This window comes from Calidris pugnax, unplaced genomic scaffold (assembly GCF_001431845.1).
Source record: "Calidris pugnax isolate Ruff unplaced genomic scaffold, ASM143184v1 scaffold28, whole genome shotgun sequence".
Taxonomy (NCBI): domain Eukaryota; kingdom Metazoa; phylum Chordata; class Aves; order Charadriiformes; family Scolopacidae; genus Calidris; species Calidris pugnax.
In genome coordinates, this window is record NW_015090842.1 from 17,358,619 (window position 1) to 17,385,431 (window position 26,813).

The 26,813-nt window shown below is 38.0% G+C and overlaps 1 protein-coding gene across 8 annotated transcripts in view; it reads left to right on the top strand.

The window, feature by feature from the left end:
* CHD9 (chromodomain helicase DNA binding protein 9) overlaps positions 1-26,813 on the top strand; it is a 106,762-nt gene that overhangs the window by 34,484 nt on the left and 45,465 nt on the right. For all 8 annotated transcript variants that reach the window (XM_014942345.1, XM_014942342.1, XM_014942347.1 and 5 more), the window contains 13 exons: positions 950-1,287; positions 9,926-10,037; positions 13,296-13,442; positions 14,721-14,789; positions 14,878-14,933; positions 17,197-17,314; positions 17,818-17,904; positions 19,312-19,449; positions 22,301-22,422; positions 23,240-23,483; positions 24,591-24,767; positions 25,435-25,578; positions 26,044-26,299. In XM_014942345.1, coding sequence (XP_014797831.1) covers positions 950-1,287; positions 9,926-10,037; positions 13,296-13,442; positions 14,721-14,789; positions 14,878-14,933; positions 17,197-17,314; positions 17,818-17,904; positions 19,312-19,449; positions 22,301-22,422; positions 23,240-23,483; positions 24,591-24,767; positions 25,435-25,578; positions 26,044-26,299 — 2,008 coding nt within the window. The remainder of the gene's footprint in view (positions 1-949; positions 1,288-9,925; positions 10,038-13,295; positions 13,443-14,720; positions 14,790-14,877; positions 14,934-17,196; positions 17,315-17,817; positions 17,905-19,311; positions 19,450-22,300; positions 22,423-23,239; positions 23,484-24,590; positions 24,768-25,434; positions 25,579-26,043; positions 26,300-26,813) is intronic.

The window sequence follows — 26,813 nt, forward strand, 5'->3', positions numbered from 1 at the left end:
GGGGCGGCGGGGGGCGGCGGGCAGTGCCCGCGGGGGTGCCCGCCGGCTCTTCTTCCCCCGGCCGCGGGCAGAGGCGCCTTTGCGGGTGAGAGCGGGACGCGGGGGTTATCTGCGGGGTTTTGTCTTGTTTGAATAGCGAATTCTTCCCATTCCTCACGGGGGGGGAGGGCGGGGGGAAGAGGAAGGCAAAAACATGTCTGCTGGCCTGTGGGGAGAGGCCGGTAATCCCGGCCCCGCATCCCCGGGAGCGGCTCCCGGTCCCCGAAACGGCGGTTGCAAACCTCGAAATAAAACCGGTTTTCGTTTCCTACCTAAGGCGCAGACCTTATCTTGATCCAGCTAAAAGAAATAACGCTGTCGGACCTTATTTGTGAATATGGAGCGGCGTGGTTTTTTTTTTTTTTTTTATCTTGATTTTTGTCCGAGCATCAGTTCTGTTTAGCTCTGAGCGCATCTCATAGAGCTTTCGGCTGCTTGAAGGTCTCTGTGGTCCTGGTGTCTTACCCAAGATATCAGTGAAATGCTGATGCTGTTGCCTGCGGGAGTTCTTTGCTGTTTCAGATTTTATGGGAAGAACGTTTATTGGAGACGTTGGAGGTGCGTGTCAGATGGATGGGAAAGGTTAAGGATCGGTGTCTCTAACTACAGAGGTGGAAACAAGGCTGAGAGAATTTTAGAAAGATTTTTTTTTTTTCTTTTTAAACTGATTTTCAGTACATGGACTGGTTATTTAAAAGCCACAATTGATGTAGTTATTCTGAAACCCACGCCATTCTGTGGTATAAACAGCGTTCCTTCTTTTTTGTGTCTGCATAAGCCCCTGCCAGTTTAATGTGGGTTTTTTTTTAAAATGCATATCCAGATCAAAAACATTTGCACGTTTTCTTTCAAGAAATGTTTATATTCGTGAAATAAGATGATTTTATTTACTTTTTGTCTTGTGCTACAGCCTCCTTCCTCCAAGAAGACTGATGGTTCGGGATCATATACTAAGTTGCAGAATACCCAGGTGAGGGCAATGTCTGAAAAGAAGCAGAGGAAAAAAGCAGACTCGGAAAGTAAACAAGAGAAGGCAAATCGCATAATATCTGAAGCGATTGCAAAAGCAAAAGAGAGAGGAGAGAGAAACATTCCACGTGTAATGAGTCCTGAAAACTTCCCCAGCGTTTCAGCTGAAGGAAAAGAGGAAAAGAAGGGTAGAAAAGTTAAATCCAAACCAAAAGACAAGGAGAGCAAAAAACCGAAAACGGGTTCCTCATCCAAAATAAAAGAGAAAACAAAAATTGGGTAAGTAGATTAACATGTCCTCTTACTTCTCTTCAGACTGTAAATCCCTGATTAAAGCTAAAACTGCTTACTGATAATAAAATGTTCTCCTCCACTGCCTACACAAAATTCTTCCTGATTAAGCCCATGTGTGGACTCTCTTATTGAGGAACAAGAATGCTCTGTTTTCCCTTTAGATAAAATCATTGTGGGACTGTCCTTTTGAAAGGAATTATTTTAAATTCATATCCTAAGCTATTCTGTACTGACTTTGAAGCATAGACAAGACCAAAGTATCTTTCATCTAGTGTTGTAATCAGTTCCGACTCCAAATTAAGTTTATCTGATACCATAAATGCTGTCTTTATCAATCTTGGCATGTGTCTTCAGTACAGCGCGCACGATAAACTGCACAGGAAGGAACTGGAAGCTTAATGAACTTGTTAGCAGGTGAATATTCTCGTAGATAGCGCATGTATCAGAAGTAAAGCACATACTGGAAATTTTGTATTCTAAGCACTTTGTAGGCTTCCGTCATAGCAATTTAATCTGCCCTCTTAAAAATGTTGCAGACTCAGCTGGGTCAAGCTGCTGGGTGGAATCCTTGGGGTAAGGAGCTTTCAAAAGACGTTATGTGTTAGAAGGCTCCAAGATTCAGTAGGTGCCAGGTCGTCTGACTCCAGAGCTAACCTAGTTGTCCTGGGTAGTTTTAAAGGAGAGTGTGTAATTTCCGATGTTAAGTATGTTAGTCAGGACTTGAAATGGATGTCTTAGCTACAGTCTGATATTTATTTTTTTATATCCATGCTCTTTTTGCGGTAAGAGAAATATTAACTGGCATATCTCTCCAAATTTAAATGTCTCATATACATACGGATATTCTCATGTATATGGAGCAGAAATGAATGTTCTTTTAATCAGCCCATTTCTCTGCTTTTTTATTTTTCGCTAGAGATCAGCGCTTTTCTTCCATGTTTAAAGTAAAAAAACTTCCTTGAGAAGCTGTCCTGTTGTGTAAAGGTTACTGCTCTAAATTCAACCTGATTCTTAACCTGAGCTTTCATGGTCTTAGTTTCTTTCTCTCCTGGTTGGGGGTTGGTGTATGAATGCTGCTCACAATACTCCTTAGCGCACTGTATAGTGCTTCCTTCTCTTTTTTTCTCCATCTTGGTGGAAGTGGGATTTTGGATGTGTATTTCCAAAATTTATTTCCCTTTCATGTTTCTGAATTTACTTTTGTTCTATAACAGAAGTTTTGTGTGTCTGTCTAACCGGAGAACCTCCACAGTGCTCTTTAGCCAGTGGCAGTTTCCTGAAGCTTTATGTGAATTGCCCCTAGTGTGCTTTTCATTCATTCTTTTGAATAATTAAAACCTGCCAAAATACCATCCTGATGATACACCACATAGTTCCCATATTTTTACTCTTTTTTTTCTTTTTTTTAAAATCTAAGTGAAATACCTATTACCTTTGATATATACTTCTGCAGTGTTGTCTTCGGGAAACGCTGAGCTGGACACATCAGTTAGGATCAGTTTTCAAGATTTCACGAGGCAGCATCAATTCTCAGACTATGTTTTTAACTCAGATATTTGGGCTCGATCCAGAGTACACTGAAGCTGGTAGAGAAGGCTCCCATTCCATGAAGTATGGTCAACTTTTCATAATTTTGCCTTGAGCTGTGAAGGTTTGCCTCCCCTCATCAGCTAATGCCCCACTAGCGCTATGTTGACTTAATCATGCTGCCAGGCGTTGCTTTAACTGTCTGGGACAGACACCTAAAGATTTAGCAGTTGGGTCCTGTTACACAGCACTGAAGAGAGTTTTCTGGAGCCACATATTACAGATTTTACAGAATTTCTGTGTATTTAGATGGAGATCAGTAAATCAGATGCTTTGTGGCAACCACATACTTAATTTTTGTATCCAGGCAGCTTCATGTGTTGTGTTAGGGCTGTTTTATTTATTTAAAGTTTTTGTATCCAGGCAGCTTCATGTGTTATGTTGTGTTAGGGCTGTTTTATTTATTTAAATGTTTAAAATACTGTTTATCAAAGAATATACTGCAGTGATTTCAAAGAGCACTAATTAGAAGGTGGCCTTGATGTTTTTTAAAAAAATAACTTTACCAGACTCTGTTTTCTATGCAATTCTAACTACTGGTATTATCTAAGAAGAATGGCTACACTTGTGTTTTCAAAGGTGGTTAAAAAAGTTGTGTGATTAATAAAAATTGTTCAATTTAGAGAAGAGCAAAATCAAATCCCATAACTAATAAGGGTTTTAGAAGGCTAAACAACTCTTCTAAAGATAGAAGACCTTGATGAAATTGCCTGGTAGCCACTAGTTAAAAAAAAACAACACAGTGTGCTTTTCAATGTGATACAATACAGCTTTTATTGAAATTGAGTAGCCCTCATCTAGGATTAAGATAAATTTTAACTTCCATGTCTTAGTTTAGGGAATTTAGAGGACAGGATAATTTTTAAACAGTCTGGTTCTTTTCCTTGCTAATTAAACATAATTGGTATGTCTTTGGGGGCCTCATGTTAACTTTACGTTTTCCTTAGCGATTCCTGTGAGATCTACATGTACTGAAAAAAATGTATAGCATGAATCTTTTCAGTTTATCATTGCTAGTTATAAATTACTAGCATTTACTTTCTAGACAGGCTGTAGTTTCTTTCCAAAGGTGGGGATTAAGGTTTTTAATCCTCCGACCTGTAGAAGCCATAGAAATAATGCCTGTTAATTTCAGTCTACCAGTCTAGAACTGGATTCAGTAATTAGCAAAGTGTCTGTACCATAAGCATTGGTGAAGATCAACAACTAAATTCTTTTATTACCAAGAACATTGTAAATGCATGACAGAAATTATTAGAAGAATGCATAAGTAATGTATTTAGCATTACTACATTAAGTAACCAGTTTGCTTTATGTGTTTACTTACTGATACACTGATAAACTTGATTCTTTAAAATTCATTTCCCAATTTTCTGAGCACTGCAGAACCACTTCTCATATCCCGGCTGTTTACTGAGATGCATTGATGTTTAGGAATCTGTTTAAACCCTTGATATTTTTGCATAGAACTTAGTTCCATTTATAAGCTTTTTCTAACTGATTATAATTCTAGTTCCTCCATTTAAGGTGATGCATATTTAAACTAAAAAGTCTACTTATTACCACTTGTTATGAAGGATAGAAGAGTTATGAATTTGTGAACGTTCTGTTGTTCAAAAAAGTAGATTGGCATTTAGGTTTTATAACTCTCAATGTATTCCCACCTACTCAAACATAAAATTAAATATCATGGCCCTGATGAAAAGCAGCAGCTCTGCATTGGTGATGTAAAGGACAATATCAGTAGACTACATGTAGGAATTTTTTTTATCACTGCATAGTTCAACTAAATAAATAAGTCACCCATAAATCCTGAGAATTTGGCTTATAGAAGTTGGATTCAGGGTGGTAGTTCTGAAGTTCACAACTGTTTCTTGTTACCAGAAGTGGCCGTATTAAGTGCTAAAAGAACAATGAAGAATTACTATTATTTTTAATTAATCCTTAAACTATGTAGTAATGGATCCAGTACGCCCTATCTGATCCTGCTCACTGCTCAAACGACAAGTGTTTTTAGAACCCAAGGCCCTGACAGATAATCTTTCCAGGGTGGCTCGTTGGGAGGATGCTGTTAAGATGGTTTGAAACCCTCGTAAACTGAGTTAGCAAGAGGAGGCGTGGGGAGGCGGGTGGAAAAGGAGGTGACTCTCCTGTTACGCTGGTCCCGTATCGTTTAAGTTTAAATTCATTGACCCTGAAGTGAATTTCCCAGGAGGCAAAGACTGAGAGTTGGCTTTTGTGCTTCATGTGGGTCAGGTGAACGTTGGTTAATGGATCTGTGCTCGAGGGGAAGAGATGGCACGGAATCTTTTTGCTGTGTTAGATGTGTTTGATCGGAAATGTCTTCTGTCAGGATTAGCAGTGGCACACAGGTTCCCAGGGTGATCGTCCTTCTGGGGTGCCTTTGCCGAGCTGTGACTCCTTTTTCTCTGCTCCCAGATTATAGTTTTGATGCATAAATTGGGTCTAAGTGACATAATCTTAAGTTTATACTGCAAAATATGTGAATGCAAAATAGCGTGGTCTTACTGATTAAGCGAGTAAACACTTGTTTGTTCTCTTGCATTATTATTCCCATGTTGTATGAGCTTGAAATGGCTCCTGGTTCCAATAAGACTATAGGAGCATTTAAAAAATCTGTGCGCAGTCCAAAAGTTATTAATTTGAATATAAATGCAGAAGAAGTCATGGGTTAATATTAGTGTGTTAGTATTGTTTATTAAACAAATGCTAAAAGCATAAGAGCAACTGTTTTTATACCACCAATTTAACGCTATCTTGTCAAGGAAATACATGCTTTGTATTTTGCTAACAGATAAGATACTGAGCTAAGTTTTTGGTGATAAAGAAATACTGTTGATAACACAGGAGTGTTATTGCTAGTAATATATCAAAGTGCTTTGACTACAAATTAAGGTAGTTGGGAGGTGACTTTGGACACTAATAATTAGTTACTTGGTGTTTCTCTGTTTAGAGAAAATTGAAGTAAAATGATATATTAAAGGCATGCACTGAGAGTCAACAATACTTACTGTTTCTTACATGCCTAATACATATTTGCTGGTTTTCTTGTCTTTCCTCTTTAATACTTCCTCATGCTCACTGTTTGGAAGGCTTTGAAAACTGCTGTTCATCACTTTGAAGCTGTTCAAAGTGCTGACAACTCTTCCGTCACGTTCCCTGCTCTCAAAGAGGAGGGGAGTGGAGCAGATTCTGACTGGTTCTTAATTTATAAGAGAGAAGTTGCAGTGCTCCTCAGATAGTGCTTCCTGGTGCTCTTGCTCATGCTTTTAGTTTTGTGCATCTAAACCACGTTGGGAGCCTTGTGCTAAGGATCAGAAGCAGTAATGGCTCATGAGATGGCTTCTTTTTAAACCTCCGTGGGTATAAGTTTCTCAGCATCTTAAATTTGTGGTTTTAGAAGGAAATACTCGTTGAAGAAATCTACACTAAAAGTATTTCTAGATGTTATGTAATAAATTTAAAAAGGCAAGAGCAAGTGAAATTGGAATGATATTATTTATTCTGTGTCTACAGTGTCCTCTTTCCCTTTCACAGAAACAGAATAGATAGTTCCTGTTCAGAACAGTTTGTTTCGGGGTGGAAAAAGGGATTTTAGCCAAGGATCTTTATGCTTTCATGCAGAAATTTATGAACTGGCAAGAGAACTTGGTCTCTCAATGAAAAATTTACACAGAATTGATCCAGTTTACAAGCTTCTGAAAAATCATTGTTTTCACATAGCAGATATATATATTTTTTTTAGAAGTTCTTGGCCAAAATATGAGCAGATTGCATTTTTACTAATAGAAATGTGTGACTTCAGCACCATACTGTCGTTAAGCAACTTTTGATAGCAAGGAGCATTGTGGTTCTGGGCACCGGATCAGAAAGAAGTGAAATTTCCATCATTCCTCTCATTGGCACCGCAGCCAGATTTATTGGGGAGAAAACATTCTGATCTGCAACACGTAGAGGAGATGTTAAGAAAATTTCAAAGAGTTGCTTACAAAGAGAAGTGCTGGGGGTAGGAAATACAAGATCAAGATTAGACACACAAGCTGTCAGAGAAATGGAATATTATGTGTAAGGCTGCAAAGATAGAACACGAGGTGGGACAAGTAGTACAGAGAAGGAGGGGCAAAATGTGCGAGGTAAGGTGTAGCTAGAGGAGTCTAATCACCAAATAAACCCATGTTCTAAAACAGAAGGTCCTTTAAATCCTCTGCCATTCAACGCAGACCACTGGAATCCATAGTAAAATAGTCATGGCCTTTCTTAATATTGTGCTGCTTGAATCCAAAAGGAACATGAGCCTAAAATATTAGGCACTAGGGCATGAAATGAGGATGAACTATGGTTGCATGGATACAAATGCTTAACATAGCAAACATGCATTTCTGAGGCATTTTAAATGACCGTTTTACAAAAGAGGATCAAAATCTGGAATAGCTTGCCCAGGGAGGTGTCAGCCTTGGAGATGAGCAGAACTTGACTGGACCAAGTAGTATTAAAGAAGTCTGAAGTTGGCTTTGAGTAGGGAGCAGATGTCCTCCAGAGACCCCTTCCAGCTCGACTTACATCTCAACACTTACTTGATGGAAGAACTTTTAGTTATCCTTTTTCTTCGTTGTTAGTAGCCGTACTCATTTAAAAATCAAAGTATCTGTCATGTTCACAATCATCTCTACATGCCATATATCCATGCAGCAGGCCTTTATTGTCTTTGCTCCCAATCAGAGGCAAGACTTGGGTTCTTATTTATTGGTCAGAAAATAATAATTTATGAATTACATTGTGTAAGTTCACTGGATTAAATATGCTCTTAAATCAATGAAAAGATCAATAAGGGGCAGGTACAATCAGCACAGCTTGTTGCACTTAATAACATATGGACAAAGTTCAAAGAGTGCCAGTTCAGGCCAGAGTTTCATCAAGCCTAGGGTCCTCTGTCCAGAGATGGCCAGAAGCAGATGCAATGGGAAGAATTTAAGAACAGGGAAAACATACATGATACTTCTTAATATTTTTCCCAAACTTCAAAGATGCAAACCAGGAGCTTGGTGGGATAGGTACTGTTCCATGAATTTACTGGTCTTCCAAGAAATTCTCACTCGTAAATTCATCAGGTTTCCCTTTCAATCCATGTTAAATTTTAGCATCCACAGTTCCATTTCACAACAAGCTCAGAAGTTCAGTCACAGTGTGCCTTGTCTACATCACTTTAGAATATATTAGCTAATTTGACATACTAGCTGACAAGTGCTAATGTAACAAATTGTTTCTATGAAACAAAGTGAGATAAAAATGGAAAAAGTGGTTTATCCAAGTTCATCACCAGAAAGTGTCATGTATACCTGAGTCACAAGGGCCTGAGAATCCAACTGTCTTAGGTAAAAAAATAATCCTAATCAGAGATTGGAAAGTGAGGGGAGGGGGGGGGAACCCAAGCTACTCTTGCAGACAGCAGGAAAACGTGTGTGTTCATTGTTGAAATTATTTCCTGCAATTATGAAACATGTTTTCTAAGTAATAATTAAACTGAGAACACCTAATGAAAAGCAAAGACTTGAGGGCCAGAATTTGCTTTTGAACCAGCAGCAGCTCTCTGATTACATTTACTGCAGCTTAATTTCAACATGCTTTTGCTAGCACCATCCGCTTCATGCTAGAAGAAAGAAATGTTGGAGTGGAAAATGTTTTCTTTATTATGTTTTATCCTTTCTGCTGAATGTACTTCATGGGTAAATATTGAAAGCCAATGAAAATGTTCAGTGCTTCTTAAAAGAATATGCCTATAATAGTTTAAGCAACATGGCTTACAAACATCTATAGTGTTTTGGTTCAGTAAGTTAAGATTTTCATTTTCTGTGTGGAGTGTTAGTTTGGATATAGTAAATATCTGGTAGTTCTCTTATTTGGACACTTGGAAAGAGAAGTAAATGATACGAGTGTTTCAACCTCCTCAGTCGCTCTGCAGGTCCCCAGTAGATTTGATGCTACTTTGATGTAGAATAACTTGTTTTGTCTGAATGAAGACTGAAGTCTTGTGTTTCATATGTTCTGAAAAATGGCAGAAGAGACTTGTTTGCAGGAACAGTTACCTCATTTTCTGATGATTACGTACTATGTAAAATCTATATTTTAGGACAGCTTTTTGTCTGTGATTTTATTGGATAGCTTTTCATAATTTCAGTGGCAATTATGCTGCTGAAAACATATTTAAAGAGGAGTATTAGACACATTTCAAATAGGAAAAAATAAATATTTTGGCACCCTTTAGTTAAAAACAAATCAGATGAATTGATACCGTGACTTACAGCTTAACCTTTAAATCTGAACAAAGAAATAATTGGTGCTTTTTTGTTAGAATGTAACTAATTTATTGAGCACAATGTTGGTTCTTTCTGAGAGGTTCTAAGAGTTTTTACAGATAAAACTACTGGGTTTTGAATGCAGCTTCTATTTTTTACTTTCTTTTTTTATTTTTAAAAGGGCAAAAAGGATTCGTGCAATTCCCTCATTTTTACTAATGAATAATTTACTTAAATATACAAGCTTTGCATGTCAGCCAGCTTTGAATGATTTTAGGTTGTTGCCATAGCTAATTTTTTTGGATTAAGTAGAAGATGTATTTTGTGATCATAAATCGTTTATGGTAAATCTTTTGCTGTTGACATCTACAGATGGTATTTATACTAACTTTGGATAGTTTACCATTTTCCATTAGTTTAAATGTTGAATTTTACATCTCTTTTATTGATAGATTTAAAATATGTATGATACCTTATGATCCCAAGCTCCTCTGTAACTGCTTCCCAGTAGAGAAACTCAGTAGTAGAAAATACTGTGTACTGTGAGGTTGTAGCTTTTTGTTTTGAGACCCTATTTTTCATTTTTCAGACAGTGGTGCTTCCTGAGTTTTATATTAAGAAGACTATGGGAATTGCTAGTGGATGTGATGTTATTTGTAATCTTAAAGTTAAGTAGACTAGTACATGGCATTCGCTTAGAGGTTGGGTTTCTTTCCGAACAGAAAGCTAATCATCACACTGGGTAAGAAGCAGAAAAGAAAAAATGAATCTTCAGATGAATTGTCTGATGCGAAGCAGACTCCACAGCGGCCAGTGAAAGATGAAGACTCACAGGTAAGTAGTCAGATTTTTTTTGCTTTGAAATTTGTACGTGTTATTACTTCTAAAGGTCTTTTTCTTCACCACCCCCCCCCTCCCCCCTCTGTACCAGAAGTTATGCTGCTTTTGACGCAGTGACAGTTACTCTCTCACTCCTGTCTATCTCACATAGGTAGTACCTTACGTTGTCAGCTACTTTTCCCAGTGGAAAATCAGAAAATCCTGCAGGATACAGCCCTGCTTCTATCCATTTCCTTTTGGTACCTAAGTCCATAGATTTGAGACTGTAAGTGATCATTGAGCTGGCAGTTGGACCTGATCCTTACTTCACCTGACTTTGTGGGGAAAGCGCAGAGATTGCCTAATGGAAAGGACGTTTAGCAGTGAAACTGGCTCTTTGAGGACGTTTAAGAGGCTTGTTTCAGACTTCACTGTGCTTTTTTTCTGAGCTCTGCTTCTGTAGAAAGGGAAAGAATTGTTTTCTTGCAGTGCTGGGTGTGAAGGGAGCAGTGCTGGATGTGCTGACGGGCTCCAGCTGCGTGTGGAATCCTTCTGCAGGAAGTGCCAGGTCTAAAATTCAAGTGGTGGAGTCATTTCCTTGAGGAGAATCTCCCTTGTGACTTCCACTCTGTAATTTGTGCCCTCATGCACAAAGAAGTATGAACTCTTTGTAAGAGACTGTGTCCTATTTATGTGTATGTTAGTAACAGAGTCAGAACTTTCTTGCTTTAGGGCAAACTCCATGAAAATTAAGGTTATGTATGCTGGAAAGGCACAGGTTTTTGTCCTGTGGCAGTTTCATCCACAGAGATGAAATCAGTATGCAAAATAAGGTGGTGTTGAGTAAAAATTAATTGCATTATTTGATGACAGTGTCAGAAAACAATTAAGAGATACGGAGTTGACTTTTAGTATTTCACAGATAATAATCCTGGGGGGAAAAAGGATCAGAAGCCATTTCCCACAATGACTTTTTATTAACGTAAGTGATAGCTTGTCTGGGGTAAAGGTTACCTGGAAAGGAACATGAAATTATTTCTCTCTCAAGGAATTTGTCTTGGTATAGAAGATGCATTTAGTACACTGAAGAGGTGAGAGCGGGTTTGGTGGTTCTGAAGTAGTGTAACTTATCAGTAGTGTCCTGTGCTCAGATAGTATCAATTTGTAGGCCAACAAGTACAATACAGAAGATTGAAGATAATTTCTTTTTTTTCTCATTGTTTTTGATTTATTGGATATTTGATTTTTTTAGCACAGCGAGGGTCATCTTCAATTCTAGTGTGGATAGACAGGGAGTACCATCAGATGGCCTGATCCTGGTGTGAAGGGAACAGGGGGTAGGGATAATAAGGGGTGTCATGGGATAGAAAACAATGATGCTGCAGAATGTCACAGCACTGCCCCATCCGTCTTCTGAGGAGTTTGGGAGAAGCATAACATGAAAATTATAAGTTGTTTTATTTCACTAATTCATTCTCTTTTCGGTTTTAGAATGTTTTCATTATTTTCTTTTCCTATAGCAAATAGCTGTCTATTTCTAAGCTTTGGGGCACAATTTTAGGTTCCCCCCCCCAAAGTCATACATTAAGTGTCTTCCTTAAATATGTTGATTTATTTCTTGGAAAAATGTGTGGTACTGCTTTATTTTGTGCCTTAGAGCATTTGTTTATGACCATACTTTTCAGTTTATGGAAATACAAAGGTTTTTTCCAAGCAACTCAGGTTACATATTAATATGTTGGAGAACATACATCTGATGTTTTGTTAATCACTTCATGCCTTAAGAAAAGACATAGTGAGAAAGATTGAAAATGCCAGGTAATGCCTCATTAGGCTTTGAAAAATTCAACAAGTACTTAATGAATAACACTTGAACCTGATTCTTAATCCTTCTTTTCCTAATTCATGCATCATTTTGCATTGCTCCTATTAGCTGGCATTTAAAGAGAAAATAATTCTACTTCTGTCAGCAAACTATTGTTGATTTAACTATAATGTGACATTTTATGTCACATTAATGTGTCTGGTTCAAATCTGAAGTTTCTATTTGTGGTAACACCCCACCCTACACACTCACTTTTTACTGAAGAACACTAATCTGGCCCCGTTACTGTGGAAAGCTGATTGGGTGGTTTCATGCATGCACTGTCCCAACTTCTCCAGGGGAATGGTGATGCCCATCTTTGATTTTTTACTGTATATGGAATGTTACTGCTTTACCTTACTAATAGACTTAGAATGTAGTTATGAAAATATAGCTAGATCTTTTACCAGGCTGAGGACTGAATTTAACAGTCAGGAAGAAAGTTCCTGTTCTGCAATCTTACTGTTAATTACCAGCTGCCCTGCAGGAGCCAGTATGACCACAGGATTTGGGGTTTTGTTCTTCTCCCAGCTGATTACTACAGTGTGTTGCAACCAGCAATGGCTTTTCCTAAACAAAAATATGCTTTGCTGTGTATCTCAATATAATTAATTTATTTTATAGAGACTGGTTTACTTTGCTGATGTTATTTTTATGATGCTCAGTTATCTAAAGGAGACTGCAGTGTTTTCAAATGTTTGCTGAGTAGTTTGATTCTGTTGTCACTATCTATTCAATGAATTTACAAATTAATATTATGATTAAATATGCAGTGTTTCCTGTATTGGTAATGAGGAGTGGATAATATAAGTATTTGAAACTTAGTGAGTGAGAAGGAATTCTTTCCTTAGACCAAACATAATTTCTCCAACTGGAAGTTGTCCTCAGGTTCTTGCAGAAACAAGAGTGGAAGATCAGAGAGGTAAATCACAAAGTGATCAAAATGCTGCTGTTACAGAAGCTTGATTAAGGTGAAGGAGAAAACCAATACATTAACAAAGCAAGAAACTTTAGCCATCAGACCAGACTTTATCAGCCATCTGACCAATGTGGTCTAATGAAAGCCTTCCTCATGTTTTGTGTAGCACTGTTGTTTCTCAGAGGCACTTCAGCATATGTTGTATGGTACACTCAGATTCTCATACCCTGAAAATACTGTTACTTATTTGCTTTTGAACTGTAAAAATAAAAGTATCAAATGTCTTTATGAAACAAAACCCCCCTAATTGATCGACAATAGTATATGGCTACTTCTGTCCCTCTGGGATTCACGTGGTTCATGTTTTCTATCAAGTGCTGGCCTTTGGTTTTAGGTACAGCTGAAGTATTGCTTAGAGTATCCCAAAGCTTGCAAGTCATGTTAGAAGTCATTTTTGGTAAAACCTCTGTTGTTATTCTCCTGCATACAGAAGAGAAGATCAAATCGTCAAGTTAAAAGGAAAAAATATGCTGAAGAAGGAGAAGGAAAACAATCGGAAGAAGAAGCTAAAGTTTCTGTGAAAATCAAAAAGAACTCTGCCCCTTTACCTGCTGAACAGCCTTTACAGTTATTTGTGGTAAGTGAAGACTGGCTTGGTCTGTATTGGGAGCTTGCCATTTGTCCCAAGTAGTGCAGTAAATAAAGCTCATAACTTGGAAGGAATACATTATTATTAGTAAGCCATAGCTTATTTAATGTGACATCTTGCTAAGCTCTTGAAATCTGGAAGAAATGGTTTTTTACTGTTTTTTTTCTTTTCTGTTCTAAACATTCATTGACTTAACTGAAGTTAAGGATAAGCCTTAAGGATAGGTGTATCTCAAACAATGCATTATGCTGCGTAGGCATATGAAAAAGCTGTATGCTAATATTATCGTGACTTTCAGAACTATAAAATTAATTGAGCCTATAGGGATCTGTGCTTAGCGAGATCTTTAAAAAGAATATTCCTCCCTTTTTGCCCCCTTCAGGTTTACACTTCACTGTTTAACTTGTGCCAGTTCTGGTACTCAGACTTACTGTTGAGCCATATTTCTAGGTAAATGAAGTGGCAGGAAAAAAACAGGGGAAAAAAGTGTTTGTGAGATGTTTGAAGGAGTGCCAAAGCTGTAAGGGAAGGAGAAAGATAGTATGATTGGAAACAAATCAGACAAGAGGGAAGGTGACTTCAAAAATTGGCTCTCTGTCTCTGGAAGCACAGCTTCAGTCTTGGCAGAGCTGAGTAATCCCATATCTGTGTCACTCCCAAGCCCTGCTGGAGTTCCCAGGCACGACCTTGTCTGCGTGATTCCACAGCATGTTTGTTATCTCTGCTCAGAGTAAACCTGTTAAATTGAGTTTGACACATGCTGGTTTTGTTTTTTGTTTTTTGTTTTTTAACCTGTCTGCCAGAGTTCTTATTTTTCCATATCTGTATAACGAATTTCTGGGTATGTCCACTGCATCAGATGAATTCACCAGGGCATTCACGGTGAGTCTGTGGCTGGAAAGCCTCAGAGTCACCACTGCTTGCACTATAAGTGTGTTTGGCAGGTGTGCACTGCACCTGCTGCTCTTTGGAAGTGCCAGACTTACTGTACTTTTGTGTGTATCTCTCTGTGGATATAGAATTCCTAGAATTTTGACCTAGAGTTCAAAATTTCACTCCCAGACTGTTATAGAGAATGCTACGGGTAGAGGCCAAATTTGCCTTTATTGTTGATCTTTTAACAAGCCACTTGTGTTTGAAGGTTTTAAGCCTGATGAGTTTGAAGAGAGGGTGTTTACTGCAATTTATCATGTCATTGTTTTCCTGTATCAGTTTGAAGTGAGGGCGTTTACTGCAATTTATGTCATTGTTTTCCTGCATTTATAGGAAAATCCAAGTGAAGAAGATGCAGCAATTGTAGACAAAATCTTATCCTCCAGGGTAATAAAGAAAGAAGTAAGTGATTGTCATGGAATTAAGTTGCTTATTTGAAAAAAGGGGGTTTATCTATCATTTTACATTTCCCCTGAATTTCTTTTTCTAGATATCTGCTGGGATGACAGTAGAAACAGAAGAGTTTTTTGTAAAATACAAGAACTAGTAAGTATTAAAAAGTTTTTTCATTGGAGATGTTGACTGAAATGATAAGTACCATAATAATGTACTTAAGTTTTGTATTGTTTGAAGATATTTATAACCAGATTTTGTCATCTTTTGAGATTTTTCCTTACAAATTTCATCTTAAAAATGCTGAGAAACTGCAGTATTCTGAAACCAGCACTGACCAATAAGCTGACAGCCGTTATTGCAAAAAGAAGAGACATATATTTATTAAATTCAGCAGGGGCTACATGCCTGACGCTAATTTTAATTTCATGAATTTAAATTAGAGCTATTTTGTGAATGTAGATTAGATGTACAGTGTCATAAATTCAGGAGAGATTGATGTAGGAGTTGGTCTTACTGTTTTAAAAAAAGAAAAAAACTTCTAGCAATAGAAGTGATTTTTACATCAGAGTGAAGTAGAAAGAACTTTTTCCCGTACTCTCCTCTTTTAAATTTCATACCTGTCTTTCTCACTACTCAATTCTTGATGTTGAAAATGCAAGCACATTTTTAGTTTTATGTATGTGAGTAATTTCGTTATATTCTTACTAATAAATGTAATTTTTTTTGAGACTGAATTCACATGTTTCTTTAGACCATTTATTTAGCTCTTGTTTTCTGTGAAAGGGTGAAATCTGTCTTTTCATCCAAGAATGAGTAATATCCAGCAAAAGCTTTTCTTTATTTCTAGCATATCTTTAGAAAGCTTTAAAAATGATTAAAATATATTAAAAAGGGTTTCTGAGGAAGAAATAGATGTACTTCTGTCAAACCTATCTAACCTGGGGAAGGCTCGCTTGGGGGTGCGGTGAGATGGTGTAGGCACCGGTGCTTGTACCTTCTCCTTCCTTTGACGCTGTTCCTTCATGCTTCTTCTCATGTTCCTTCTGGATGAAGGGGTGGAAAGTACCATCAGCAAGTTTTGCTGATGATACAAAACTGGGAGGGGTGGCTGACACCCCAGAAGGCTGTGCCACCACACAGCGAGACCTGGACAGGCTGGAGAGTTGGGCAGAAAGAAACCTGGTGAGCCTCAAGCGCAAGTGCAGGGTGCTGTACCTGGGGAGGGATAACCCCCTGCACCAGAACAGGTTGGGGGTGACCTGCTGGAGACCTGCTCTGAGGAGAAAGACCTGGGAGTCCTGGTGGACAACAGGTTGCCCATGAGCCAGCAATGGGCCCTTGTGGGCAAGAAGGCCAATGGCATCCTGGGGGGCATCAGGAAGAGTGTGACCGGCAGGTCAAGGCAGGTCATCCTCCCTCTCTGCTCTGTCCTGATGAGGCCTCGTCTGGAGCACTGGGTCCAGTTGTGGGCTCCCCAGTTCAAGGAGGACAGGGAACTGCTGGAGAGGGGACAGCAGAGGGCTACAAAGATGATGATGAGGGGCCTGGAGCATCTCTGTGATGAGGAAAGGCTGAGGGACTTGAGTCATTTTAGTCTGGAGAAGAGAAGACTGAGGGAGGATCTGATTAACACCTATAAATACTTAAAGGGAGGGTGTCAGGAGGATGGGGCCAGTCTTTTTTCAGTGGTGCCCAGTGAGAGGACAAAAGGGAATGGGCACAAACTTGAACATAAGAAGTTCCATCTAAACATGAGGAGGAACTTCTTTCCTGTGAGAGTGCCAGAGCCCTGGAAGAGGCTGCCCAGAGAGGTGGTGGAGTCTCATCTCTGGAGACATTCAAAACCTGCCTGGATATGTTCCTGTGCGACCTGCTTTGGCAGGGGGTTGGACTAGATGATGTCCAGAGGTCCCTTCCAACCCCATACCATTCTGTGTGATTCTCTCCCAGCCCAATCTGATGGCAGGTTTCTCTTTGCCACGGGCCCTGATTCACTCATGGTTTAATGGGTTCAGCGGTACCACATGAAGCACATGCAAAAGTTAGATCTAATATATTATGTGCTTTATAACTCCAGGTGCTGTCTGATAGAGGTATCAGATTTTAAACTTGATTTATTTGAACTCACTTTAAATACGCTTGTTTCTCTTCTTAGTGCAGGTGAAAGGAATTTATGAATCCATAGAACTCTATGGATCCTAGTGCAAAACCACTGCCTTGCCTAGATGCTGCAAGATGATTATTTGGAGGAATAAACCTTTGATCTTTACAGTCAATTCTGTCTTAAGTGATAAAATATTCCTTTTTGAGTGAAATTCAGGTTTATAAAACACATTATTTTCACTGCATATTAAAAATAGATAGTAAGCTTTTGCTTTCACTAATACGTTAATGTTAATCTCTATAATTTTAGCTCTTATCTCCACTGTGAGTGGGCCACAGAACAACAGCTTTTAAAGGATAAAAGAATCCAGCAGAAAATAAAACGATTCAAACTAAGGCAAGCACAAAGAGCTCACTTTTTTGCAGATGTGAGTATGAAATGTACAATTAAATAAGCTCTTTTTTTTCCTTGCAAAGTTGTGATTAATAGTTTTCTTTTAAATAGAACAACTGCACGTTGAGAAGTGAAAATTAGCCATTGGGGTTGGGTTTTTGGTTGCAGCAGCGGGTTGTTAATTTAACATAACTTTAGGAGCAATTCTTCTGGAGTCACTGCATTAACCAGACTTGCATGGTTTAAAATTTGGATTGTTTGGATAACTACTTAAAAGTTGTAAGGAGGGAAAGCTTATGTTAGTATATATGACTTTTCCAAGAAAACAGTTCTTCCCTAAATGACTGCATTTTCTATTCTAGTATCAGATCCCTCTTGAGTACCAGTTGCTCCCACCCCAAAAATAAATAAATATATTTAAGATGTGTGCAAAAACCTCAATAGTTTCCAACTGTCAAAATCATTTTGTGTACCAAGTCTTAGCATATACCAGCTTTTTTTGCCTTGCTACTGATTTTTATTGATCTTGCATTGCAGATGGAAGAAGAACCTTTTAATCCTGACTATGTTGAAGTAGACCGGGTATTAGAAGTATCTCTTTGTGAAGATAAGGACACTGGTGAGGTAAATATATGTTAAAGCAAGTCAAGAAGGTACACTTCCATGTAGTGTTTGCTAATCAGAATTTTAGCAGATCGCAGAGTAACACCTTAATGATTTTAAGCTTCAATAATATTTTTTATGAGATGTGACAATTGTAATTTCCTATGATAACCATGCATTTTGAAATAGAGAACAGAGTGCAATAGCTTGAATATTTATTTGTATATTTATTAGTATTAGTAGATCATAATAGACAAAGCTTAGGTAGTTGCTGACATAAATTTGAGGTTTGATAATTGCCTTGTGAGTTCTGACAAAAGGCTGATCCCTTGCACTGTCGTAGACAAAGCTTAAGTAGTTACTGACGTAAATTTGAGGTTTTGATAATTGCCTTCTGAATTCTGACAAAAGGCTGATCCCTTGCACTGTCCTGTCCCTCTGATACTGACAAAGGGTCACTGCTGAAGAGAGCACAAGGCAGGACCCTGGTGGTTCCCTCTTTCTCTCCAACTCTGTCCCTAGGCTTTAGGCAACCACTGATTGAGAAGCATTTTGATAGCCACCAGTGGACCTTTCCCTCTGTATTTGTCAAAACTCTTTTTTTTAAACATAAAATGCCTCTTCTGGAAAGGTATTACAGAACAAAACCTGAGATGAGAACAGACTAGCAAAGTTGTTGATGAAGGCTGTTGGAATAGCTGTGATACTTACCCTGTTCCTGTAGATAGCAAAATGAGCAGACTCTTACCCAGTGGTTTCTGCATTAATCTTCCTAAAGCAGGGTTTGAGGGTTAATATTAGTTTTCATTGTGTGTAGCAGAGTTGTCATTATTACACTCTTAGAGAGAGTAAGCCTTTTTTTTGTCCTTTTTGCCTTGCCCCCAGCTTCTTGGAAGATGGCTTTTAATCTAAATAAATTAAATAATCTGCTTTGGTTCCATCTTCCGAGACTTTTCCTAAAATTTTATATATATCTCCCAGCAGAACTGTAAGGTTCTCTATTTTTTTGAGAAGATTTCTGCTTTAGGAACTTTCTCAACCTCTGTGGTTTGGACTTAGGTAGCTTGATTTGGAGAGTGGAGGAAAAGTTCTGGGTAGCACCTCTGTGTTAACATCTGTAGTTAATTGGTGGAGGCATCCCCCCCATTTCCACAAACATCATGAATGTACTAATTTATCTTCCCTGAGACTGACTTGTGGGACAGAGGGATTAAAAAGTACTCCAGGGGTCTACAAGTGGCAGAGTATGAGAATTCAAGGATCAGATTGTAAATAACAAGAACCTACACAGATCATCTTTTAAAAAAGTATCAGAAATGTGCTTTTAGTTTCCGGCTCTCATGTAAGCTAGCGACTCAAATAGTAAGGCATATTAACAGCCTGTATACTAAATTAAAAGCTGATAACATTCAGAATTTTCTTCTGCAGCCTGTTATTTACTATTTAGTAAAATGGTGTTCGTTGCCATATGAAGACAGTACGTGGGAGCTGAAAGAAGATGTAGATCAAGCAAAAATAGAAGAATTTGAACAATTGCAAGCTTCCAGGCCTGACTCAAGGAGATTGGTAAAATTATACCTCATTTACTTGTCTGTCTTGGCAAATTGGATTTGATTTTCCCACTTTAAACTTTTGTGTTAAAACATAAAGCTCATTGACATTCTGTGTAAAGGATCTGTGAGCCTTGATACCTAAGAATAACAATATTTTCAGGTAGCCAGAGGTAAATATTCTCATCTAATTTATTACTTGGTTAAAAAAAGAATTAAATCTTGATTTAGGGAAAAAGTATGAAGTGCTATAACTTCCTGAGCTTTTAACTGAGTGATGAGCAACGCGTTTAAACTGGCTATCACAGAATCTAAACACCATTACGATGAGGAGAAAACAGAATAAAGTATAAACATCCTTTTATAGACTAACAGAGCTAAGTCTAGATGAGAAAACAGAATAAAGTATAACCATCCTTTTATAGACTAACAGAGCTAAGTCTTGCGCTTCAACACTGAAGGAAATTGGCAAAGAGAATCTGACAGACAGATTCCGTAATTATTTCCTGCTTTTATTTTTCTTCTTGCCATCAAGGGCTAGTTGAAAGGAAGAAAAATATGCGTAATAAGGAGATGTGATTTATCTTAAAATTATCAGTAGAGCGGGAGAAAACAAAATAGTTCTACTTAAAGTCCTGCATGTCATTGTCAGAGTAAGACATGTCCTGTTAAAGCAGCACTTCTTTTAACTTATTTATTTTACATAACTGAATATGCACGGATTTGTCAGAGTAAGACACGTCCTGTGTGGTGTAGTACAGCACTTCTTTTAACCTATTTATTTTACATAACTGAATATGCACGGAGTTTTAATTTTTAGGCTTTTATGTTAGTGGCTTTTCCATCTGCAGACAACGATAGTAGTCATTGAACATCTTCGTATTACATTTAGGTCATTTTTCTAGTATTTAACACCCTGCCGTTTTGGCACGTGGGCTTTTATACCTCTCTGTTCCCATATTTGGCTTTGAGAGAAGCTGCTGAAAGCGCAGCCGTACGGGTGACAGTCATCTTAGCATCAGCACCAGGGATTTGTCGTTGCAGCTCCAGCGTTTGCGGGGGCTGCTGGGGCTGGGGGAGCTGAGAGATGCTGCGGGTGGGCGAGGGGAGGCAGCCCCAGCAGCTGGGGGAGAGGCTACTGCTGCTCTCAGACCTGCTGCCCACGTGGGCAACAGAGGAGAGAAAATGCTAATCTAAAATTCAGAGCTGCCACAGGAGTCTAGAGCGAATGCAAGCTTTTATAAATACTGAGAAACATAGAGGAGGGGGAAGTAGAGCCGATCGGAAAAGCTCTTGCTAAAAATATTTTTGCTTGGAAGTGTGAGTTTGTGCACGTCGGGATGCAGATGCTCTCTGAAGGGAGTGTTTTCTGCTGAAACCCTACCTAGTATCAGTCAAAAGCTTCATGATTTCTCTACGTTGCCTGCTGAGCTAAGAGCCAGCCAGTTGAGTCTGCAGGCTTGTGAATTAGAGAGTCTGTGTGTATATATATAATTATATATAAGTATGTCTATATTTTTATATATGTAATTTTCTATGGGCAGCCTCTCAGCTTTCCTTTAGCTTGCTAGGGACATTAAGATGAGCTACCTTGGTAAAGTTACAGCCTGTTTTGTCATGTCCTTTGTTACTATGATCCTCTGTGTGCTGATAAAGCCTTCCATCTGATCCCTTGGTGGAATCGATTGAGGGAACTAAACCAATTCCAAGTCTGCTTTTTTTTGTATTCCTGGTGCTGGCTCCCTGAACTGGCCAACTGTGAGATGGAGTGAGCAGCAGTGAGCAGGGCAAATGCCAGAAGGAAAGGGCAAGATGACAGTAACTCAGTGTAGATTGCCCAAACAGCTTCAGAATCCAGAGTTACTCAGACTTCGGGGATTTTGGTATTCCCAAATACTCAGCTGGCTGTGAGTTAGAGCTTCCAAAGTGAAACTTCATGGATTCTTGAAGTTTCTCGTATAAATTAATTACTGTTTCAAATTACCAGTGCCAGGCTACTCGTATGCTTAGTTTTAGAAAGTAGTTGCTACTTATTATTATAAAATAGTCTTAAATTAATTTTAAAAGTATAAATTCATACAGACAAATAAATACATATTTCAGGTTTCTGCAGACTAGTCATAGTCAGTAATGTTAACAATGATACTTTCCCAGTCAGTAATGTTAACGATACCTTCCCAGTTTTAAGGTTGAATAATTACATTCTAAATCTAAAGTTGTTGAACTCGGGAAATAGTGGGTTAACATGTTTTGGAAAAGTACACGTACATGTTTTGTACCAACTTGCACATGTGTTAATCTTTCCCTTAAAGGACCGACCACCTCCAAACTCCTGGAAGAAGATAGAACAGTCCAGGGAATATAAAAATGGCAATCAGCTCGTGTAGATTGCCCAAACCACTTCAAAATCCAGAGTTACTCAGACTTTGGGGATTTTGGTATTCCCAAATACTCAGCTGGCTGTGAGTTAGAGCTTCCAAAGTGAAACTTCATGGATTCTTAAAGTTTCTCGTATAAATTAATTACTGTTTCAAATTACCAGTGCCAGGCTACTCGTATGCTTAGTTTTAGAAAGTAGTTGCTACTTATTATTATAAAATAGTCTTAAATTAATTTTAAAAGTATAAATTCATACAGACAAATAAATACATATTTCAGGTTTCTGCAGACTAGTCATAGTCAGTAATGTTAACAATGATACTTTCCCAGTCAGTAATGTTAACGATACCTTCCCAGTTTTAAGGTTGAATAATTACATTCTAAATCTAAAGTTGTTGAACTCGGGAAATAGTGGGTTAACATGTTTTGGAAAAGTACACGTACATGTTTTGTACCAACTTGCACATGTGTTAATCTTTCCCTTAAAGGACCGACCACCTCCAAACTCCTGGAAGAAGATAGAACAGTCCAGGGAATATAAAAATGGCAATCAGCTCAGGGAATATCAACTGGAAGGACTTAACTGGCTCCTATTCAACTGGTACAATAGGTATATGCATGGAATGCCTTTTAATGTAAATTTTAAACCATATGGAGTGAATCACTTACTGGGGATGAATACGGTTTTAGCTAAATTTATCTTAACTTCTCTGCTTATAATTAAAAGGGTGTAACTGAAAAAAACAAATTTCTCTTCCTTTGGGTGTATGAGTATGGGTTTTATCAACAATAGTAACAAAAAAAAAATCTGAATAGAGTAAAACTAACATAACTGAATATAAATTTTCAGTGGCTATGAGGAAATTAAACCAAAAAGCGACTTCCACTGAAGTACAAGCTGGAAGGTCTGGCTGAGGGTGAGCACCTGGTGGTGCTCCATGCAGTATTTGGCTTCATGCATCTGTCCCAGTTTTGGGAACAAGGGGAAGTTTGTCCATGGTGCTATAACGCACTCCTTTTATGTGAATGTACCTGGGGTACTTTCCATCTGTGACATTTATGAAATCTTCATTAATTTCGAGCAGTTTTGTCAAGCTGAGTGTACATGTAGGAAGTCTGATTAATTTTAATTCCTCTAATCAGGGCAGACGTAGTCCCAAAAGAAAAGTTTTGGAATATTATTCTAGGAGAACCACATGGAACATTCCGTGCTCAAGTTTTGCCAGTGCTAAACGTGGTCGACAGCGTCATTCTTTCACCACAACCAGGGAACGTTTGCGAGCATCTTTTATGGTGCCTCAATTTTGCCTGTTGTTTTAAACTGCTGTATTTGAGCTCTGGTTTTATAAATTGTCTATTTGAGTAAGAGCTTTAGTGTCTGTCCTTCCTTTTGACACTAATAACAAATACATGTATTTTATTTTCAGGCGAAATTGCATTTTAGCGGATGAAATGGGTCTGGGCAAAACCATTCAGTCAATTACATTCCTCTACGAAATCCTGCTGGCTGGAATAAGGGGGCCTTTCCTCATCATAGCTCCACTTTCCACCATAACCAACTGGGAAAGAGAATTTCGCACGTGGACTGACCTTAACGTTGTGGTGTATCACGGGAGCATGATCAGCAGGCAGATGATTCAGCAGTATGAGATGTACTTCAGGGACTCCCAGGTATTGTCATGTCACTTAATACCCAATAACTTACCCAAAACCTCTTTCAGGTAGTCGTAACGAAGCGTATACTTTACCTTATCTGTACATAGGTCGTAGAGAAAATCGTTTTACATCCCATGATGTCTTTTTTTAACCTTTTGACGTATTGGAGTCTTTAACATATGCTTACTGAGTGCGTTTTCTGCAAGTGGTTGCAGCAAGATGTGCGTTGTTTCAGTGCGCTGAGTAATTTGCAGTTGAATGGCAGTGACGCTGATGCTCACGTGGAGATGAAAATGTACACAGATGGTTGCAGTTGGGGCCTGAATGTGAAGAGCAGGGAGAATAAAAATGCAGCCCATTAAGCTCTCTGTTACCTTTATGTAGCTGTTGATTTCCTTTGCTTGTCTGTCTGAAATACTTCACATTAAATGGCTTGAAAAAAACATTGAAATCTAACTATTTTAAAAGGGGGGAGGATTGCCTTTTCTATATATTCTGCATAAATAAACAATTTTTTAAACTATCATGGTGTTTCTAGAAAATTGATAAGGCTGAAAACTTCTTTTAAGTAGTGCCAAATATTAAAATGACATCTTGTTTCTCTAGTGAGTTATTGTGTACTGCCTTAGTGAAGGCTTTATGTACTCTTTGTCAGACCAATGGAGTAGAGTAAGCTGGATAAAAAGTGTTCATTTGGTTCTCAGGTGATTTATTTTTTATTTCTTTTACTTACTGTATGAGTGCTACATGTATTACTGTCTCATATTTTGATTGATTGACTGTAGGCTTTTTCCTGTCAGTCTTACAGATTTTCCCAGGGTTAAAAATGTGATATTATCTACATGCACCTTGGAAACAGTTTTATTAGATGGTTATATCTGTAATTTAAAAGTGGTTAATATTTTACTGTTGGTTAGACAATATTGGATTTGTGGCTATGGATAATTACTCATCAGTATTAATTACAGAAGCATAGAGATGTGATAAATGTGTATGGGATGATGAAACAATTCATAATGTAAAATCTGCTGTCTGGCTCTTGATAAAACTTCAGCAACCAAATCTTTAAATGGAGTAGATTTGAGGTAACGTAACAAATTGTGTGTGTTGATGAATCTCCAGGGACGTATCGTTCGAGGTACCTACAGATTCCAAGCCATTATCACAACTTTTGAAATGATTCTTGGTGGGTGTCCAGAGTTAAATGCGATCGAGTGGCGGTGCGTTATTATTGATGAAGCTCACAGACTGAAGAATAAAAATTGCAAACTCTTGGAAGGACTAAAATTAATGAACCTTGTGAGTAACTGTATTTCCCTTTCGGGGTTTGATTCTACTTAAGTACAGTAGGCAGGATAATAAATCACAAATTTGTTTTACCTGCCAAAAAAAGACCTTTCAAGCAGTCTTTCTCAGGAGATCCCTATTTCTAATACTTTCTTCAGATGTAGGTAATGTTTATAGCTGATGCTGGGATGTTTTTGATTAAGTAAAACATGGCGAGTTGTAACTGTAAGCAGACTATTTCTGATGGTACTATTCTATAGTTCGTTTTGATAATGATCAGAGATTTCATTTTAAATTTGCTTCATAATGATAAAATAGTTTTTGTGCAGTAAGTAACGTTTAAAAACCTAGAAGGTATTTTAATCAAGTTACTTACCAATAAAAGCAAGCAATAGTAGGATATAAAACAGACTTATTCTGTAGTCCTGTAGTTAAGGTTCTATTTGATACAGTGCAAGGTCTTAAAAAGCAGATACTATTATGAATCTTGAGGCTTCTGGTGCGTTACTACAATATGCACCCTGACTAGTTTTGCATAGGTTTTTTACTTCATCTGCATTACCTGTGTACTTAGTGATACTCAGAGCTGGTATTTTCAGGTCGTGATGCTCAGACTTAACACACAAACTTTTCTAAGTGTGTGCACATAAGGTCATGTGAGTTTTGTTTCCTTCTGTAGGAACATAAAGTGCTGTTAACGGGTACCCCGCTGCAGAACACAGTAGAAGAATTATTCAGCCTCCTTCATTTTCTTGAACCATTGCGTTTTCCTGCTGAATCTACATTCATGCAAGAATTCGGAGACCTTAAAACAGAGGAGCAGGTATTGCACCTTGAATAGGTTCATTTTGAGCTTTGGTGTCTAAGTCACCACCCTCCCCTTCGCTCCCAGTGTATCACCTCTGAGTTCTTCTCTCGTGCAGTATCTCGACACTGTGCAGGCAGTAGAAATCAGCGAAGTATGATATTTTATGTTAAAGAGTTATTTTAACTTTTTTGGAGTCGGTTTGGTAAATTGGGCAAGTAAACAGTGAGAATAATAAAAATCAAAGCTTTCTGGCTTCTTAGGCAGAGTCTTTGCGGACAAATGCTAAAAAGATATATATTTTTTTTTTAATTTTGGAGTACATAAAAAAATTCTTTAGTAATTTGGGGTTAAAAATAAGGCAATATCCCATCTGGAAAATATTTTGTATAAGTTTAGGAAAAAATATCAGTGATATGGAGTTCAAACATTTTTAATTAAACTACTTTTTCATGTTCCAACAAACTGTTATGTTTCATTTAGGTTCAGAAACTACAAGCTATCCTGAAACCCATGATGCTCAGACGATTAAAAGAAGATGTAGAAAAAAAGCTGGCTCCAAAGGAGGAAACTATAATTGAAGTAGAACTAACTAATATTCAGAAGAAATACTATCGAGCAATTTTGGAGAAAAATTTTGCTTTCTTATCCAAAGGAGCAGGGCAAGCAAATGTCCCCAATCTGGTTAACACTATGATGGAGCTCAGGAAATGCTGTAATCACCCTTATCTCATCAAAGGTAAATACGTAATAAAGACTGATTGGGGTTTTTTTAAACTACTTTTTGTACTTTTATTTAAAATATGTAAGAACTCTTACTGTAATTCTCTGATGTTTTCATCAGGCTTTCAAAGGATTGGATTAGGTGGAGGCATTTTTTTGATAGATGCAGGACAAAGTTGTGAGGCAGTTGCATATTTGAGGCCTGAAATGTGAATTTGTCCTTTTGTAGGATTTCAGACAACGTTTAGAAGCGATTATCTCATGGAAATCTTACATCTTTTTAAATGCACTATTAAGAAGAACTAACTTTTAAAATGAATACTTCTTGCAAGTGGTATTGGCTATGTCAGTCTTCACTGACTTACAAATCTTTTCTCACTTGGTTGTAACTAATTTGGATGGCTTTCCTGCTTGCAAGAAAACCTGCTTCAAGCTTTTAAAGGTTTTGCTATAATTTCAGTTATAGTGAGGCTTCAGAAAAGGTCTTCAAAATCCTGTTTTTAAGACTCATGTCCCATTTAAAACATCAC